Here is a 17,831-nt window from a genome sequence, read left to right on the forward strand (position 1 = left end):
AAGCCAAATCTTGAAAGTGCCAGTATGCCTGCTTGTTCTAGAGTCAGGCCTAGTCTTTCTTCTTTAGAGGTAACACTGGAGAGACCGGAGCACCGCTATCCCCCTGGAGTGGGGTAAGTACCAATGAAGGCTGAGACCAGTGCCAGCTTCCCAGTCCAGCCTTTGTCCACTCTTTCTCCTTTCAGGTGTTTGCTTACACACTTTCACTATAAAAAAGAAAAATGCTCTCATTAAGAGTTGCATTTGCTGAAACAATTTTATTTCCTTTTTCCCCCCTTTCCGTTTACTGTGTGTAACACCGCCTGTGGCTACAGGCTGAAGGAGGCCAGAACCCTTGCTTTCCCACTAACGTGCATTTGATTTTGCTTGCCCGCAGCCTGAGGGGCGAGGACCCCGGCCCGCGGCTGCAGCCGGCCCGTCGCCGGGCGGGGCTCGCACCTCTGCCGGAACCGCCTGCGGGGACGCGAGCCCCGCTGGGGCGGGAGGCCGCGCCTCTCTGCCGTTGAGGGCCCGCAGGCTCGGCCGCCCGCGCTCCCCCGGCCCCGGCGCGGGGCGGAAGCGAGTGCCGGCTCCTCCCCGCGGAGCCCGGCGGTGGCGGGCGGGCCTGGCATGGCGGCACAGCGGGCGGGCGTCGGCGGGGTGAGGGCGCAAGGGGGCCGGGACGGGCGGCAAAGTGCCGTGAGCACCGGGGGGCGGGAGCCCGGTCCGCCCCGAGCGCAGTGGCGGGCGTTGTACCGAGGCTGCCAGCGGCAGTAGTTGCTGCCGGGGAGACGGAGCTGAAGCAGGACGCGGGGCGCGCTGGCAGCGCGGCCCCTGCGGTCCCGCTGCGCGGGGGAGGCGGCCGTGCCCGCCCTGCTGCTGCCCGCGGGCGGTGGGATGGAGCCGGCCGCGGGGCCGCGCCTTTCTGTTCATCCTTTGCTGGGGGCGCAAGCAAGTATTTCGACATTGTTTTTGTATTTTCATCCATATATAGAGCGTTAAATCTGTGAAGACTGGTTAAGCGTTTTTAACCCTTCGAGTCTGTGCGTTGTTGCCCCTTCGGTCTGGTGGCGGCAGCTTCGCTCACCGCATCGAGCAGCTTGCGGCTGCTTCACGCCAGCTGTGCCCACGACCCCGGGCGTTTTCTGGTCTGCGGCCCTGAACGGACACGCAGGGAGCTGTGTAGTTTAGGTTTTTCCCGAGTGAGAGTCCCCCGGTGCCTCCCGCCGTCCTGTGGCCTGGCTCGTGTGCCCAAACCCAGACAGGGGCTGTCGGGTGTGTGGGAGTCTCCTGGCCCCAGGGGCAGCATGGATGCCTTAGCACTCAGCAGCTCTTCTGTCAGGAGCAAAGTGTCCCTGGAAACCTGTGCCCAGACTTACCCTTTCTATGGAGCTTGGAGCAAGCACCTTCGGACTCTGAGAAACTGGAAACTAGTGGAGTATTTGTATGGTAAAGTTTGGGGGCTTTCATACAGATGGGGCAGATGAGGATTCCCCACTGCTTGCTTGTGTGTGATTTCCTTTGTTGCAGGGAATAAATGATACGGAAATTAATTCACTTTTCAGTTGTTTTGTGGAAGGTAACAAAATAGGTACTACAGAAGATGGACACGCTGCTGCGCAGACAGTGAATGCTGGATAAAAGGGGTTCTTTTTTTATTTTAGTTTTTTTTTTAGATTTTAGGTTTTTTTTTTTAAACGTTAACTATCCTAAACTCCATATGGAGTTGCAGGGTTTTCAGCGCACGTAACATTTGCTGTCACGGAACAAGCTGCCATTGTTTCAAATGCGAGTAGTACTGGGCCCTGACCCCGGGACAGAAAGGTTCACATCCAGCTAATCCTGGCTGCTAGAAGCTTATTTTTAGTTCAGAATTAGCTGAGGTTCAGTGTGAGCAGCGTGAAGGAGTATAGACCGATTCACAGTGCCTCTTTCAGGGAACAGCTTCAAATGATATGGGAAAGAAACAAGTGGTAAGTCTGTGGATCCTTGAATCTTACCAGTCTTACAGCCTTTTTATTGCTCATATCAACTGAATTTTGTAGAGCGTGGGAAATATCTATTCGTGTATGCTCTTTCAATATAATTATATAATACAAAATCTGAAAGTAACCTGCTTTCTATTTTCTATATGAGAGAACAAGCAAGAGCTCAGTTTCAGCTTGTTAACAAGAGATACTTATTTTTCAGTTTTAGTTGTGTTTGACCTGCTAGTAACTATTTTCAAAATTACATGAGAATTAATGTTTTATTGTATTTTAAAGTCTCTTTCATAAATAAGCTTATTTCCTTTTATTGCTTGAACTATTGTTCTGAATTTACAACTTCATTAATAGAATGTACTTGGCTCATGCTGTATAGTGTGCAAGTATATTGAATGCAAAAATTATTGCAGTATTTTGATATTTAAATAGAATGACTGATAAGTTTTCCAATGAAAGCAGTACCTTACGTGAAAAATGAAAATTATTCAAGTGAAGTAGAAATGCGAGCTGCGCCTCGAACACAGCTGTTAGGTACGTGTCCCTAATGCAGTGCATATTATGCATGTTATTCCTGCGTCTTTTGCATATTGCTTTACGTAACGTCTCTATCAGGAGTCTCTAGCTATTTAAGAGGCAGACGAATCAAAACACTCTTAGTGTGTTGTGAGCATATCTGGAAATCATTGTTTTCTAAGAGGTGGTTTCACATTGATGGAAGTTGACTTTTGTGTCTCTGTTGTCTTTCAGTGCCCACCTCGTGCCCTCCCTCCAGTGCCAAGGTAAAATCAGTTCATTCTGTGGAGTTGATCATGGTTCTGTACTGCAGTGTTTTTAAAAGTAATGAAATTAAGAGAAATAAGTTTGATAAACGTCTGAGTAGTCATAACAACTTTAAGTGTAATTGCTTTTCTTGCTAATTTGTTGTCCCAGAACCCCTTTTAAGGAATACAAAGCGTTTTAAAGTTTTACAGAGAGATACTGTACTCCATACAGTACTCTGAGAGACAAACCCTTTTAAAAGTTTCAGACAAATAGCTACTTCAGTTTTAATAACATCTACTTTAGTTTTATTGATGTCCTTCTTTTGAATCTGTTCTTCCTTTCCTCTTTGTTTTGTTTCGTGTTCTGTAGTTTATTTGAATCACAGGTCTTTCAGAACAGGGATCTCTGAAATTAGACTAGATACTCTTGAATAGGCATACAGGCGTCTACTAGTTCAACACAGTATAGGGAAAAATGTGGGCTTTTTTTAAGGCAATTATATAGTTCTTATGACGTGGTACTTCAGAATTCCTTTAAAGCAAATGTGAGATTGTGATTGATGACATAAAAAGATACTGTCTTTTTAGTCATGTGTGTGCTCAAGTGTTTCGTAACTTCTGTTGGTTTGTTACATATCAGGCAGTAAGACAAGTTTTAATTAGCCAGGTGATTAACGCTTTTAATCTGATCCACAGCTAGCCAGTCAAGAAACTGTCCGTAGTCACAAAGTGTTGGGTCTTGATAATTGCTTTGTACCCTTCACCCTGTTGTACACAACTGCTCATAAAGAGACCTAGGAGTGGGGATAAGGAAATTAATCATAAAAGCAGCAGTGTGGATTTTACTGTTGTGAATTGTAATTGATTCAAAATTAACTTTATTCTCATCTTTTCTCCTTTTTCACCGCTCTTCAACACCTTTTCTCCTTGAATGTGAAGCGGAAACCAAGGTGAGTTATTCTGGCACTAAAGAGAATTATAAACCTTGATAGTTCCTTTTGGTGTCACTTCATCCTCTCTTTAAAGATAGGGCTTTATACTTTTCCTAAATGCAGGCCTGTTATTTAAACTGCATGGATACCTGTGCTGCCGTTGCTAGAACTGTCTGTTTTTTTTCTTTGGTCTCTTTGTTATTTGCTATTTCTGTTCTGAATCAAGTTAACTGAAATGTCATGGTGCTCTAAACAAGAAGTTTGTTCTTCAGAATATTTTGGTTTTTCAACACACGTGCATGTGCACATTTAGCCTCTGTTGCAATTAAGACAGATTTCTTATCCTATTTTCCTGCTGTCTTCTGTACTCCTGCTTGTGTGAACTGGTGAATTGTCGTCTTACCTGTAAAAGGTGAAGGATGTTTTCACTTGTAAAAAGGAATCCCTTTCTTATCTAGCAATAGAATGGCTGTTAAAGGAAATGGAGATTTCTCCATGCTGTGCACCTATACCTCTGTTTCATGTTCTGCAGATGAAATTCCACTCAGTCGTCCCAAAAAAAGGAAACCCAAAGGAAAGACTCCGTTAGGTAAGACCCTGCCAAGACTGAAAACTGTGTTTGTAATCCTGAGTGGGACCTGCGCTGTAGCCAAACTCCTGACAGATAACGTGGTTTTCAGTCTTGTACTCTTATTTTTGAGTAGTGTTCTCAGCTGATATATTACAATTTATTTTATATTGAAATGCAGTCTTTTTCCTCACAGTGATGTCATTTTAGAACAAGACTGTAATGGTAGCTGAAGTAACATGTTCCATCCTCTGCTCTTTCTCCCTAGATACATTCCTGGTACTGCTAATACAGCATGTCTTGATACTGAACTGAAAAAGCTCCTTTGTTCCTGCTACTTTTTCCTTTCTAAAATTTTTTTATACTTAATTAAATAATAATTTCCAGATGTAAGCTGCCTGTTACATTGAATGTGTTAAGTCCTTGAATTTTTGAATGAACTAAGAAAAAACTCATTTAACAAACTGGCTCAATTTCGGTCCTTGGCCAAATAAAGTCATACATTAATAATTCCATTATCATCAAAGAGTTAAGACCCTGAAAGATGGGTCTTAAAGATTGTATTTTTACAAGAAGCAGATCTGCAGAACAAACATACTGTTTTAAGATTACAAGTGTAATCTATTTTGATAAAGCTGAATGTGTTGATAGAATTTAGTGAATTTCTGTAAACCAGTTGACTTGGGTCTATATGATCATTTGTTGAGTACACTTCCTTTATTTGCTTAAAAGAGTGTACAATTGAGGCCTCACCGAAAGACCTTTAAATGCAACAAGTAGAGCTGTTGCTGCAGGGTTTCCCAAGGATCAAGTTTTGTTTACTGTTGTTTTGAGTGAGCTGAGTGATGGTGCAAAGTACGCTTTGGCTTTAGCCATTACTTTGCTGCTTAATTTTGCATTTTAGCACAGCAAAGCTTTATAAAAGGTGGGAAAACTTGTGCTTAAAGTGAAAACAAAGGTAGATTCAGCTGTTACCAGAAAAACTGCAGTACTTGAAAGAGCTATATAAAATAAGTTGTGATGTAAAACGGAGAAGTAACTTTGTCTTTCTACTTCTGATCATGCAGATCAGTGCTACTGCTGCTAGAATATTTGATTAATTCATGTCAACATAAACAAAATACAGATGTATAGTTCTTTCCTGTGGTAGAGTCCTTTCAATCAGTCCTCTGTTGTATGCCCAAATGGGAATCATACTACTTCTTGGACACTTCAATTTCTCCTGGGCATGAAACTGTCAGGGTTGAAAGAAGGGTTGTCAGCTTTGTATATTCTTAGTTGTCACATTTGTTTCCTAACTCTTGCATTTCCTAGCCAATACATTTTCATCTCAGCTGTAAGCTGGGCAAATACAGATGTTCTGCACAATGTAGCAAAAGGCAACTTTTTCTTGCCTCTTTCTCAGCAGCTCTGAATTAAGGTTGCTGGATCTTTTCATCTGGTTTTCAGATGGCATCGTCCAAGCAGCAGTTCGTCGGCAGTCTGAAAGCAGTGAGCCCCTGACTCCTGAACCTCACGATGCCCCTCAGAGGAAACGCAAGAAGAAGAAAATACCTACCGGTATGTGGAATAATTGTAGATTGGAAGGAGCACTGAGTAAAACTTGGTAACACAGGAAAATGATTGGCCAGCGTGTATTTTGGCTTAAACCATTTCAAATCATTTTGTACTTAAAACAGCTGAAAGTAATCTCTGAGTGAATGGTAGCTTAGAGTTTCAGTTTCTGACTTCAGATTCCATAGTGTACAAACCCTCATGCAAACAATGGCAGTACACTTTTGGAAGTGATAAAATAGATCCCTTTGTATCATTCGAAGATCAGAAGAGCATGGCCTTTTTTGACACTGTGTTTATATAATAACTATTTGTGTATTTATGTGAAGGTATTTCCATTTTTATGAAAGCTGTGAAATTTAATGTGGTTTATTTTAAATCTTCAGATTCTGAGACATCTTTTACCCAGCAAAATGTTGCATCCCTATTTCAGAATGGAAATGGCATGGATGTACCTGAAGTTGAAGAAACAGTGATCCGCAAACAAAGAAAAAGACCAAAGTGAGACAAAACTAGTATAGCTCATAATTTGGAATAAATGGGATAGTGAATGGGGCTGAGTAGTGTTTTACGTTGTGACATTACAAAGATGTAAAATCTTGAAGCCTATGATGCCATTCAGCCTGTGCAATAAATAATATGCGTGCAGTTCTTTCCAGGGTTAAGATCTAATTTTCTTCACTTGTTTGTTTTATGCATACCTGGAAGCATTGCAGTTCTGAATACATTTACATAAGCTTAATATTTCAGTCACATAAATGAAAAAAACAGAATGTGTAGTTGCTTTCTTTCATTCTTACTGTCTTTTCTTAGGAGAAACTTGACTTATTTCTTACCCTTTTTGTTTGCCTTTTCTCCAAGAACTATGCCTTTAAATAGTTCTAATTGCCTTTATACCAAAAGTATCCACTTTCTTGGCCTTGTGTTTAGTTAGTTTGTTTGTTTTTTTTCCTAATTGTTAATCTCTTTATGTGTATTTCTTCCCACCTTATTGTTTTGACACAGGAAGGAATTTAAATAGAGATTAAAACTCCAAAATCAAGGATTAGCTTTATGGTTTTAGTTAACTAAACTCCATGAGAACTTTAGTCCTTACAATTATAAATGAAGGTAATATTACACAGGTCAGTAGCTTGATCAGTTCTTATCAGTCAAGTTAGACATGTTAAATGTTCATAGGAGCCTTCAGGTTTGACATTTTACTTTCTATTCTTTCTCTGCCCCGCTGTCTGTTCTGTGCTGATAGAAAACTTCGGCCAGCTGAAATGCACTGTTCCAATGAGCTGGAAGTGGAGGAGGAAGACATCATTGAAGATGAGCACAGAAAGAGCCCAGATCAGCAGCCTGTGTTTGCTGCTCCCACTGGAATTAGCCAACCTGTTAGCAAAGTGTTTGTTGAAAAAAATCGTAAGTACATCTTGTGATTTAAGTAATTTAGAATCATAGAATCATAGAATGGTTAGGGTTGGAAGGGACCTTCAAAGGTCATCTAGTCCAACCCCCCTGCAAGGAGCAGGGACATCTCTGACTAGATCAGGTTGCTCAGAGCCTCATCCAGCCTGGCCTTGAACATTTCCAGGGATGGGGCCTCCACCACCTTTCTGGGCAACCTGTTCCAGTGTTCTATAACTTGCATCGTAAAAAAATTTTTTCCTAATTTCTAATCAAAATCTACCCCCCTCTATTTTAAAACCATTATCTCGTCCTATCGCAACAGGCCCTACTAAACAGCCTATCCCCATCTTTCTTGTAGGCCCCCTTGAGGTACTGGAAGACCGCTATCAGGTCTCCCCGGAGCCTCCTCTTCTGCAGGCTGAACAGCCCCAACTCTCTCAGCCTGTCCTCATAAGAGAGGTGCTCCAGCCCTTTTATCATCTTTGTGGCCCTCCTCTGGACCTTCTCCAACAGGTCCATGTCCTTCTTGTGCTGGGGGCTCCAGAACTGGACACAGTACTCCAGGTGGGGTCTCACCAGGGCAGAGTAGAGGGGGAGAATCACCTCCCTCGACCTGCTGGCCACGCTTCTCTTGATGCAGCCCAGGATGCGGTTGGCCTTCTGGGCCGCAAGGGCGCATTGCCTGCTCATGTTGAGCTTCTCATCCACCAGCACTCCCAAGTCCTTCTCCTCAGGGCTGCTCTCAGTCCATTCCCCGCCCAGCCTGTATTTGTGCCTGGGATTGCCGTGACCCAGGTGCAGGACCTTGCACTTGGCCTGGTTGAACTTCATGAGGTTGGCACGGGCCCACCTCTCCAGCCAGTCAAGGTCCCTCTGGATGGCATCCCTCCCTTCCAGCGTGTCGACAGCACCACACAACTTGGTGTCGTCAGCGAACTTGCTGAGGGTGCACTCTATCCCACTGTCCATGTCGCCGACAAAGATGCTGAACAGAGCCGGGCCCAGCACGGACCCCTGAGGGACGCCACTCGTGACCCATCTCCACATGGACATCGAGCCGTTGACCACCACTCTCTGAGTGTGGCCATCCAGCCAACTCCTTATCCACCGAGTGGTCCGTCCATCAAACCCATGTCTCTCTAGTTTAGAGAGAAGGATGTCGTGCGGGACAGTGTCAAAAGCTTTGCACAAGTCCAGGTAGATGATGTCAGTTGCTCGTCCCTTGTCCACCGATGCCGTCACCCCGTCATAGAAGGCCAGCAAATTGGTCAGGCACGATCTGCCCTTGGTGAAGCCATGTTGGCGGTCACCAACCACCTCCTTGCTCTCCATGTGCCTTAGCATGGTTTCCAGGAGAATCTGCTCCGTGACCTCACCAGGCACAGAGGTGAGGCTGACCGGCCTGTAGTTACCCGGGTCTTCCTTATTCCCCTTTTTAAAAATGGGGGTTATGTTCCCTCTCTTCCAGTCATCGGGGACCTCACCAGACCGCCACGACTTCTCAAATACGATAGCCAGTGGCTTGGCAACTTCATCCGCCAGTTCCCTCAGGACCCACGGATGGATCTCATCAGGTCCCATGGACTTGTGCACCTTTAGGTTCCTCAGATGAATTTAAGGATATTCTTGCAATTAAAGGAAGCATTATTGCATTTAAAATACAAATATTGCCGTATCGGGAAGAATTTTTTTAAAATGTTTTCCAGAACAAAAATTATTTGGAAATAAATATACCTGATAGTTTTTCAACGGTGCATGTTAGTGCTGCTGTGCTGGCATGTTTGGTTTAATTTTTTAATTCCGTGGCGTGGATGAAAAAGGCTGTTTGATAGCACCCAGCTGAGGTTATTTGACCTAATACTGTCATGGTACCTTGAGAAGAAAGTGTCATTTACTATATTGCAAAAAATCTTTCAAGAGGAAGTTTTTTTTTTTTGTTTGTTTGTTTTTTTTATTTTGGTGGGGTTTTTTTTGGTAGCAGGGAACACTGAGTAGTTACCCAAAGTGCTTTGCACATTCTTAAAGGCACTCACTAGGGTGCATCACACTGACGGGAGCATCTTGATATGAATGTACGCTGGCAAAGGGCAGGAAGTGGGGAGAAAAAAAATTCTGATGGAACTTTTGATGCTTACAGCTTTTTAACACTAATTGAGTATTTGTATAAAAATGATGATGGAAGGTAACAGTACCCTCTGAAACTAATTTCCTCATTCTTTCAGGGCATTTTCAGGCAGCTGACCGTGCAGAACTTATTAAAACCACTGAAAATATCAATGTACTTATGGATGTGAAGGCTTCATGGACTACCAGAGATGTTGCCCTCTCAGTGCACCGGAGTTTCAGGTGAAAGATAAATGTTTTAATGTAAATAAGCAGAAATCAGGGTTGTTTTTTTCTCTTCTCCCTGAAAGTTAGTACCTTTTCTCTATCATTGTGATGTTATAATTATTTCTTTTGGATATTCTAGTAAGCGGTGGTTCAGGATACAAGAGGTATTTAAGTTTCTCAGCCCTCTAGCTTTTGGCATTTGTTGTCAAGAACATCTCTATTTGTAGTCTCGATATCACATGTGAAATGCAACCTATAAAGAATAACTAAGGAAGTCATATTGCAAAGATTCAGACAAAATCTGAATAGCAAGAGATTGATCTGATAACAAAAATATTAGAGACCTACGGAAAAGAATGTGTTACAAAATGAGATTTCTGCATCAGCTGTATGACCAGGATAAAAATACGTGGATTCAGATAGTTCTGAAAGAAAAATCCTGGTTGGTGATAAAGAGGGAGGAGTGAAATTGTACTAAGGCATAGCCTTGTGCACAGTAGGGGTTTTTTAAAAAAAATGTTGTTGTGTTGTGATACAGAATGGGAAGATTACAGCCATTTTATTCTTTGGTGTATTTTGTCTGGAAACTTGCACTTCCTTCTCATCTTTTTCTAAGCAAGGAAGATAATGAAAAGACTGACTCAAGGACAAGCTTAAGAGCATTGTGGAAGTGTAACGAGCAGTGGTCTTGGGAAGCTACAGGCAGCGAGTGAACATATTTGATTCCCGTAGCAGTAACAAAGTGAAGCAGTGATAGGATCAGGCAAAACATCTTGGGTTTTCTTTGTTCAGTGCTCGGGTTCTGGTGCAGTCTGTCAAGGGAGGAAGCAGAAGTCCCATTGCTTAGAATTTTTAAAAGTAGATCAGAAAAAGCACTCAGAAACAATCTGTGGAAGCCTGGGATCCTGTCACAGCACCAGGGTTCAACACACAGATTCGTAGGCCTTTTCTGTCTGTAGTTCTTTGCTAATTCAAGATGTTAAACTTGTGTAATAATATTTTCTTCATTCAGGGCAATCGGACTCTTTACCCATGGCTTCCTTGCTGGGTATGCTGTATGGAACATCATTGTCATCTACATTTTGGCAGGAAATCAGCTTTCCACAGTTTCTAACCTGCTTGAGCAGTATAAGACACTAGCATACCCAGCTCAAAGTTTGTTCTATTTGTTGCTGTCTATCAGTACAGTCTCAGCCTTTGACAGGTAAAATGTATTTGTATTTGAAAGGTGTATGTAATTTGTGTGCAATATGCCCTTTCTCCTTCCTATGGCACATTTTGATCTGCTGTTGATGATTCAATGTGACATACTTAAAGAATGATTCTGCACATGGCTAGCTATACAGATAAAGGGTGTGCTTCTGCATTTAGATCTTTGTTACTCATTTCTGTCCACTGCCTGCAGCTTTGCTTCAATGTGCTGATGCTGTTTGTGTGATGATGAGGTGAAGCAGATGGAGGAGTTGACCTGTTTGTTTGGGTTTTTTTTTTTTGTGGGGAAGAGGAGTGGAGAACAACTAATATTTCCATTAGGTTACTTTTCACGTGAATCCATTTCCCAGTCAGGTTTACAACATAGCTGTGTAAACAGTTTCCCTGGCTTAGCTGAGGTTTCTGCATTACAGCTTAACAGTGGGAAAGGACAGAAAGAGAAACAAACAAGACCATAAACAAAGTAGATTCGTAGGTGTTATAGATGTTTCTTTTAGCTATAGATGGTTTCCATGGCAGCCATGGGGGAGGAATTGGTGCTATGGAAGAAATTGTGATGTTTTTTCATGGACTGGTGGCAGGGAGGAGATCCGAGTTATTCTTAGTTGCTCCTGCACTGGTGTAAGCTAAGCGAGCAGTTATATTAGCATAACTCGGTTGGTGGTGTGGACACTGAAATGAATGGTGAGGATTAGAGAGAGGACAGATCTCTCCGTGTTCCCAGTTTCGGAAAGGACTGCAGTGTGAAAGCTACAGACCTCATGGAACATCTCCTTAGTTTCAGCCTTTCTTGGATTTGACCTAGTGAGGACCATTGTCATGTGTATGGGATATAGTTGTGCATTCAGGCACTGTAACAGGGGCAGGAAAAGGTATCCTGCAAAAAGTAAAAGAAAATAGAATACTGTTGGAGGAACAGTATTATTATCTTACTGGGCTGTGTTAATGACTCTTGTTTGTGTTATCAGGATTGACTTGGCAAAAGCATCAGTTGCACTGAGGGGCTTTCTTACCCTAGACCCAGCAGCAGTAGCCTCTTTCTGTAAGTATTTTGAAGTGGATAGGAAGTTGTCCAGAAAAGATGGTAAATGGAAAAATCCTACATGCCATTTTAAGTGAAATCTTCCTCCCTGGTTACTTTCTGCTTTAGAATAAAGTGACTTGCTCGGTAGTTGAAAGTAGCATTCAAAGGCTAAAGGCTATGAACACTTTGCTACATGTCTTTTAAAGTGTTTGCAGTAGTAGCTTTAGTGGGGCTGTCAGTGAGATGGTTCTTTTCCATGTATTCTGTATTTTCTGAATACAGAACACAGACCTAGCAAAAACCAGAATCATAAGATAGCACATTTGATGTAGCTGATGGATTGCAAAAGTGCAGACACCAGATTTTGGTGGGTCAAGAGAATATTGAAGAAGAGAAAATGAATAAAAGGAGACTATCATTGGAGGCAGTGGAGTGAAAGGATAGAAAATGTTGTGATAATTATCATGTCATGATGAGACAGCATTTTGGGGATTTATATCTACCACTACTAATTCCATTTCTTCCAGTGTACTTTGCTGCTCTTATCTTATCCTTAAGCCAGCAGATGACATGTGACAGAATTAACCTCTACACACCGTCTTTGGAAAATGGCAGCATCTGGTAAGAAACTTAAGAAATCATTTCCGTAAATTATAACATAGCTCGCTTAGGAACCTTAGGCAAACAGGTGGATCGCAAAGGTTATACAACATACATAAGAAAGTATTAGTGAAGGATTTCATTACTAAACCTGCCTTTGTCAGACCTTGTCCTGAATCTTTGATAATTTAATTGAACAATGAGAACTCAAGGATCAGTTTGGTCATGTTGATCACAAGTCGTCTTATACCTCAAGCAAGAGCCTGTTGGAATGATGCTGAAAATGTCATCTGGCAGGAACCCTAAGAATCGCTTTTGCTGGAGAATGGAACCCTACTGAGGTAACCCTCTTGTGTTCAAGGGTCAACACTGTTTTTGAAGGAGATAGTCTCATCTGTCCAAGCAATGAATGTCATGCTATGTGGTATGTGTGCCACAGGCTGCAGGCTTAGCAGACACAACTGGCATTAAATAGGAAGCATTTTTTCATGCTAGGGGATCCCATCCAAAACTGTTACTTTCTGAAGTAGTGGACTTAAACTTTAGTAGCCAGGAGAAGTAGAACAAAATCATTTACATGAAAATTTGCTGGTTTAGGTAGTTACATATTTTTCTTTTTTTTTTTTAGGGCTTCTCTAAATGTTTGTTGAGTTGTTTACTAAAAAACCTAGATTCTAGTAACAAAACCACAACCTGCGGCTGTTATGACAGTAAGAAAAGTATCAGCTCACTGAAATTATAACCTTCTTAAAGCCCTATCTCATCTATCCCACAGCATCTGTACACAAGTCCTTGCACTGACTTCCAGACAGACTTCACTGACTTGTTGTTCTCTTGCCTTGCTGCCTCATGAGGAAGTGTTTAAAAATAAGATCGACTGACGACAGTGTGCAGTGTCTTTCACCACAGTAAAATTTGACCATGCATTTTGACTTCTATTTTCTGTCTGTTGGCCAAGAAAAGGAATTTGCTGTTGAAATCTACAAGTGGATATTCTCTATGAGATAATGGGGTTTCTTAGCTGAGTTGCCGTCTTTGGTAGTTGCTCCCTTTAGCAGGGCTTTGCAACGCAAGACCATCAGGATGGTGCGAGTAGTTCTGTTTTCACATCTGACTTAGCAAGATTGTTTTTACAATATTCTGTTGAAATTAGTATTCTAACCTGTATGTGTCAGTGAACCTCTGACTGAGTGGTTGATGGGTTTTTCACAGGAGGGCAGGTACAGAGGAAGAAATTGTTCAGCCATGGATTGTGGTGAATCTGGTAGTGTCTATTCTAGTTGGGACAAGTTGGATCTTCTTGTCTTACCGACCTGAGCTAGACCACAGTGAAGGTAGGAAACATTAATAGGCAAAATGTTGTTTGTTCAGGCTTTTATTTGCTGTCCTCTGTGTTTGGTGTTCAAAACTAGTCATCAGAAATTTTGTGGCTGAGGAAGAAACGAGCATCTCCTAGAAACTTTCCAAAGCAGGTGCTTCTTACTATGCTGATGTCTGTGTTTGGTTTCATAAAGAAAAAACAGTAATTTAAAAAGGAAAGAAAAGCCTTGTTTATCCTGGCTGAAGCAACATGAATTTTGAAACATGAGAGAGCACGTGTCCCTTCTTCATTGAAGGGAAAAATAATTTTTACTTTAACACTATTTTAAATATTTGAAATGTAGTTATTCTGCTTGTGTTTTAGAATATTCCCTAATATTCTTAATGTTCCTGTTGCAAATGCTGAATGTATTTTGAGTTCAGTATTATTTTCAATAGAACATTGCAGTAGTTTTGGGAACTCCCAAGCTTTGAAAAGTCAGATTTGAGCTTGCAGAACAGGACTTCAAATGAGGACTGCTTGTGTTGGTCCAGGCTGGAGGAGGGGGCAAGCAAATCGGGCCCTTTTCTTAGAAGCAGCTTTGCTAGAGTCAAGGCCTTCTTCCTTTTGTTGTTCCAACTGTGATCCAAAAGGCTTATGATAACTCAGCTTTCCTGTCAAGTGCATGCAGCCTAAGGTCAGTAGTGAAGAGCTCCTTGTGCAGAAACTCAGCCATGGTGACAGCTAGCTGTGAGCAATGTTATTCATGATTCTTTCTATCCCAGGTTCTAGTGTTGCTAACTTACGCTGTGATATACAGAGCAGATATATCTGTAAATTAATAAGTCTCTAAAAAGAAATCGTCCGTATTGAGTCTGACACTCTCAAAACTGTAAAAATCCCTTAATCTTCTTCAGAGTTCTGTTTCAGTGTCCAGGTTGAATGCAGGATGATACTGCATATGATTAAAATCATCACTAATTCTGTTAATTTAGGGAAGGCACAATAGTTTTCTAGAGACAGTGATGGTCCTTGACATTGCTGAGTTGTTGATACTATGACTGGGAGGAAAAGCAGGAGGCTTGGGGGAATGCCAGAGCGCTTTTCAGGAATAATGAAATCTTATTCAGGTGAAACTTCTAAAAGAAAATATAATTCTTTTCCTTCTCTTTTAGAACTGATGTTCCATGCTGAAATAGAGGAATTTCCCCAGGGAGATATACCCAGAGTCCAGCCATAGTGTGGAACAAGCATCTGCAAATATTGTAGCTGTGACTCGTGGCTCAACGTTGTGCATTATAGCCATGTATTATAACTTTCATAAAGGAAAAAAAAAGTATTTTTATATAGTTGATTTTGATCTTTTTATGTATGCTGCAATTTCCAAATGTGATTGAAAACTTTTATACTTTTGCTTTTTATTTTACAAAGTAAAATCTCTAATGCATAAATGTTACTTTGTAAATATTGCTACCTACATAGCCAAACAAACTAGATGGATGCAGATCAGATATTCAGTGCTTTTTTGACTGCTGTACAGACTTCAACAACCTGCTTTTGTTAGTAATGCTGATAGCAGCTGGCTTACCTGGTTTGGCTGAATATTCTCTAGAGATTAAAACAAGAAGAAAGTAGTCTAAGGAGTATTATAGCAAAACAGAGTTAGAAAACGTAAAAACCACGGAGTTAGCAAGCATAAAATAATCTGGGTTTAATTGTCATAAAAACTATTTGCTGGAATAAGGGACTGGATTGTCAGAGATTTTGTTTAATAACTCCTTAAAAGAGGACACTTGTATTTTTCTTCATTTAGTTCTTTTGACAAAGATCTTGATGATAACAAGTTCTTTCAAGTTGATGTAGACACAAGAAACAGAAGTTTTAGTGTCGCAACATTTCTGTCAGCTAATGACTATTTAAATACCTCTTTTAATCAAGAAGGGTGTGTTGGGGTTGCCAGTAGGATATGTAAATCCTGTAATTTCTTGAGAGTCAGGATGCGTAACTATTACAAAGCCATTCACGCAAATAGTGTTTTGATTTCTCTTTATCTTGTTTGGCAAGAGCAATAGTGTTACTCACTGCTCTTTCTAAAGAAATTTGGATTTCATAGATAAAAATGTTCCTACTTTTACCTATTTTGATGGAGATTGATTTTCCCCCAGAAGGATGTTTGTTGTTTTGTGTTAGGATGGAATGGGAAACTTCTTCCCGAAATTACAAGAAAATGCTTACTAAAGCAAAAGAAAAACGCTGCAGCAACCCACCTTCTATGCAGTGATGTAGTAGTAACAGTGGCAGTTGGTGGGTTTTGGTGATGATAGCCAACATTCTTTTTCTTTAATATTAAAGTGGCAAAAGGAAAGCATTGCTGATGTGAATAAATATAGATGTACTGCAGGATGAAACAGTCTCCTCAGTAGACATAGACAGGAGCTAGTTTGAAATTTCTTAAAAAAGTATCACCTAAAGCCCCAAACCTATTTGTATGTATTATTCAATATGTATTGATTTTGCACTGTTTTATTTCATGTCTGTGTCTTAAGTGTGGTTGTAAAGGGTGTGCAGTTGTCAAAGTTCCCTGGAGAATTACCGTACTTTCTAGTAGTGAAGTTAAGAGTAGCCAGGTAAGACCTGAAGGGAGATGTTAGAGCCACTAACTTTCTGTGCTGTTACCTGACTTGCTTTAAAATGAGGATGAGTTTTGTTATGCCCGTCCAGCAAACTTAAGTAATTCAAAAATTGAGCGTTCGTGACATTTTTTAAATGCTGTGGTAACCTTGGGGTGGGGGAGAGTTCTACCAGAATGAAAAGACATTCCACAGCTGTTGGCTGCATCCTGGGGCATTCACTTCATTGTGAAAAAGAGCTGTTAACCTTTTTTGTAAATTGTTATGGTTCTTGTGTATGTATTTTTGCTAAACTGTAGAGCTAAATTATAGCTGGCACTGCATTGTACATTAAAATTGAGAGATTCAGAGTGCCGCTCCCCTTCAGTGTTACAGTGCAGGTTCTTGTTGTGATTTGGCTGTGGGAGATGAGGCACTACTTAGTGTTCCCATGTAGGTTGCCACCACACATTCTCCAGATGTGATGTGTTTGATTTACAGAATTGTTGAGCTCCTGAAGATGAGCTTTGCTCTTGCAAAGAGAAGCAGGCTTCTCTTTGCTGTTTGACATTTCTGTCATCTTGGTATGGTAAGTATAATTTTGTCCATAAAGTATGGAACTTGGGCACAACAGTGCGAAGGCATCAGATCAGTACAGGAAAAACTCAAGTAACATCATTGCTTGATTGCTGATACTGTTACTAGGAATTGGCCTTCCGAAGTATCCCTTGGACAAAGCTATGCTAGCTAAGAGCCAGATTTGCTCTCATGAAATAGAGGAGTTTGTTTAGATGGCTGAGCAGGGATTCAGTTAATGAACTTAATGGGATCAATATTTCAAACCAGGCTTGCCTTTCCAGCTTGTATTTTTGGGATGATCTAAGTTATATGCATATTTGAATTAATGTGATTTGAGGTTTGCCATTTAAAATCACACTTAAGAAACAATTTGATGGCTAATTATCTATTTTACAAAGTACTTTTCATTCTATTATGCCTCACAATGGAATACGAGTTTTAACTGAGCTGTTCTATCTCTTTACTTGGAAAGTTTTAGAACAAGTTGACAGAATCGATGTTTAATTACAGAACATGCAATGTCTGTAGAAGCCTTAACTGAAATGCCTTTGTGCATTTCAATACCATTGTTTTTAATGGAGTATTTGTGTATTAATGAAAAGATGAAAGGTGTTAGTGCCAATTTCTTGTTTTTACATATATGAAGCAATTAAACATTTGCTCTAGTTAAAAATTATTGTAGTACTTTGTCGTGTTTCTGAATTATTAGTCTGTTTAAAATATAGCAGTGTGTCTTAATTTCTTCCCCCAGTGCTAGTATTATGTATAATATACAAGCTCTGAACAGGTGATTATGGAAAAACCTTTTTTCTTTGTTTGTGGTACTGTTGTAAATAGTGGCTTTGCTTTCTCTCCATCAGATTCCTGCTGCTGTACTGGTCTTTTGCGCAATCAGAGATGGTACTGTAAGCTCCTGAAAACTAGAAAGTGAAGTGTATTTAATGAGTTAACAGAGTTTGTGTAGCCTAAAAATAATAATATTAAGTGGGGGATCTGATTGCT

General features: G+C 41.0%; 1 protein-coding gene across 2 annotated transcripts; it reads left to right on the forward strand.

Moving 5' to 3' along the window:
- The first annotated feature begins 526 nt into the window (after positions 1-526).
- TMEM237 (transmembrane protein 237) lies at positions 527-17,510 on the forward strand. 2 transcript variants are annotated; one of them, XM_086751167.1, is made up of 14 exons: positions 527-639; positions 1,917-1,952; positions 2,712-2,743; positions 3,665-3,675; positions 4,190-4,246; positions 5,675-5,785; positions 6,166-6,280; positions 7,026-7,186; positions 9,397-9,520; positions 10,518-10,709; positions 11,686-11,759; positions 12,269-12,362; positions 13,554-13,675; positions 14,817-17,510. In XM_086751167.1, the coding sequence occupies exons 1-14, from the start codon at positions 610-612 to the stop codon at positions 14,879-14,881; spliced, it is 1,224 nt and encodes a 407-aa protein (XP_086607293.1). In that variant the 5' UTR covers positions 527-609; the 3' UTR covers positions 14,882-17,510. The 2 variants fall into 2 exon arrangements, with proteins under 2 accessions (XP_086607293.1, XP_086607294.1); XM_086751168.1 differs by lacking the exon at positions 1,917-1,952 and having other exon boundaries at positions 547-639.
- Positions 17,511-17,831: the final 321 nt, after the last annotated feature.

Source organism: Chlamydotis macqueenii, chromosome 6, assembly GCF_036417535.1.
Source record: "Chlamydotis macqueenii isolate bChlMac1 chromosome 6, bChlMac1.mat, whole genome shotgun sequence".
Lineage (NCBI taxonomy): Eukaryota > Metazoa > Chordata > Aves > Otidiformes > Otididae > Chlamydotis > Chlamydotis macqueenii.

Excerpts from the sequence above, each read along its gene's own strand:
- TMEM237 (XM_086751167.1), top strand. The coding sequence starts at position 610 with ATGGCGGCACAGCGGGCGGGCGTCGGCGGG. Across the intron at positions 1,953-2,711 it reads ATATGGGAAAGAAACAAGTG|TGCCCACCTCGTGCCCTCCC; the intron begins GTAAGTCTGTGG and ends GTTGTCTTTCAG. Across the intron at positions 6,281-7,025 it reads AAACAAAGAAAAAGACCAAA|AAAACTTCGGCCAGCTGAAA; the intron begins GTGAGACAAAAC and ends CTGTGCTGATAG.